At 41.3% G+C, this 1,498-nt stretch overlaps 1 protein-coding gene across 1 annotated transcript; it reads left to right on the forward strand.

Moving 5' to 3' along the window:
- Positions 1 to 331: 331 nt before the first annotated feature.
- On the forward strand, positions 332 to 1,291 carry LOC100718169 (olfactory receptor 5V1-like). Its single transcript, XM_003479039.4, has one exon. It carries the CDS (start codon positions 332 to 334, stop codon positions 1,289 to 1,291), a length of 960 nt encoding a protein of 319 aa, XP_003479087.4.
- The last annotated feature ends 207 nt before the right edge of the window (positions 1,292 to 1,498 follow it).

Below are 1,498 nucleotides of genomic sequence, written 5' to 3' on the forward strand. Positions count from 1 at the left end.
ACTGATTTTGTGAATGTTTATATTGTTCTTCATACCTTCCTGCATTTTCTTAACTTTTCATAATCATTTTATCACTTAAAATGATGATAAAATAGTTTAATACATGTGATACAGTGTTGTAAGAAAGTTACTGCATACCTTGTAACATGCAGAACTTAGTAACTTCTTATAGGTTTAGTCCAAGTATCTATTTATTCTTACTAAACAGTAATAATAAACAATCTATGGGAAGACTATGTAACATTACTCAACTTAGCTCTGTCCACTTATAAACCCATTTTTAGGTGTTCTTAATGTGTTATTGTGGTTTCTTTCTTTCTGTTTCATAGCTATGACACCATTTGAAATGAACAATCAGACATTTGTCACTGAATTCATCTTCTTGGGATTTTCAAATCACTCCAACTTGCAGGGCTTCTTCTTCCTGGTCTTCTTGGTCATTTACTTGACAACTCTCCTGGGGAACATCCTCATAATAATGGCTACCAGGGTCTGTCCTGCTCTTCACACCCCAATGTATTATTTCCTCAGCAACCTGAGCTTCTTAGACATCTGCTATACATCTACCACCATTCCAGTCATGTTGGTGAACTTCTTCCGGGAGAAAAAGACTATCTCCTATGAAGGCTGCCTTTCCCAGATCTTTTTCTTTGTGACATGTGCTGGCACTGAATGTGTCTTACTGGCTGCCATGGCTTATGATCGCTATGTGGCCATCTGCCATCCTCTTCAATATCCAGTACTCATGAGTGTGAAGGTCTGTGTTTGCCTGGTGACTGGATCCTGGCTCTGTGCACTGGTGAATTCTGTGACACATACAGTGCTGGCAGCCATGCTTACTCTGTGTGGGCCCAACGAGATCAGCCACTTTTTATGTGACATTCCATTACTCCTGAAGCTCTCCTGTTCAGACACTTCTGTCAATGAATCTGTGCTGTATGTGGCCAGTGCCACCATCGGCCTGAGCCCCTGCCTGTTTACTGCAGGGTCCTACGTGCTCATCATCTCAGCCATCCTTAAGATTCCTTCTGCTACAGGCAGGAGCAAGTCCTTCTCCACTTGTGCATCCCACCTCACTGTGGTGGTGGTCTTTTATACAATGGCCAACTTCAACTATGACAGGCCCAGAGAAGGATACTCTTTGGACATGGACATCCTGATCTCTGTTCTCTTCTGTGTAGTAACCCCCATGTTGAATCCCATTATCTACAGCTTGAGAAATAAAGATGTCAAGGACGCATTGATGAAGCTGATTAAATGGTTTGTACTCCCCGACAATATCAATGTCTAGAGCAATAGTCTTCAAACTGAAGTAGATATCCACCTGAGAACGTCTACAAGAAGACTGCAATGTAGATAATGTTAGAGTGTGTATCTCTATCTAGATTCTCATTTCCTGCCTGCTAGCTCCTGAAATTGATCTTCCCAAGATCTCTTCACTCTTTTTTACATTGCCCTTTTTCCATGTTGTAGTATGTCTCGGGTCTTGTATTGGTTT

Source organism: Cavia porcellus, unplaced genomic scaffold, assembly GCF_034190915.1.
Source record: "Cavia porcellus strain 051 isolate PalLab524CR breed Dunkin Hartley unplaced genomic scaffold, mCavPor4.1 scaffold_1, whole genome shotgun sequence".
NCBI classification, from domain to species: domain Eukaryota; kingdom Metazoa; phylum Chordata; class Mammalia; order Rodentia; family Caviidae; genus Cavia; species Cavia porcellus.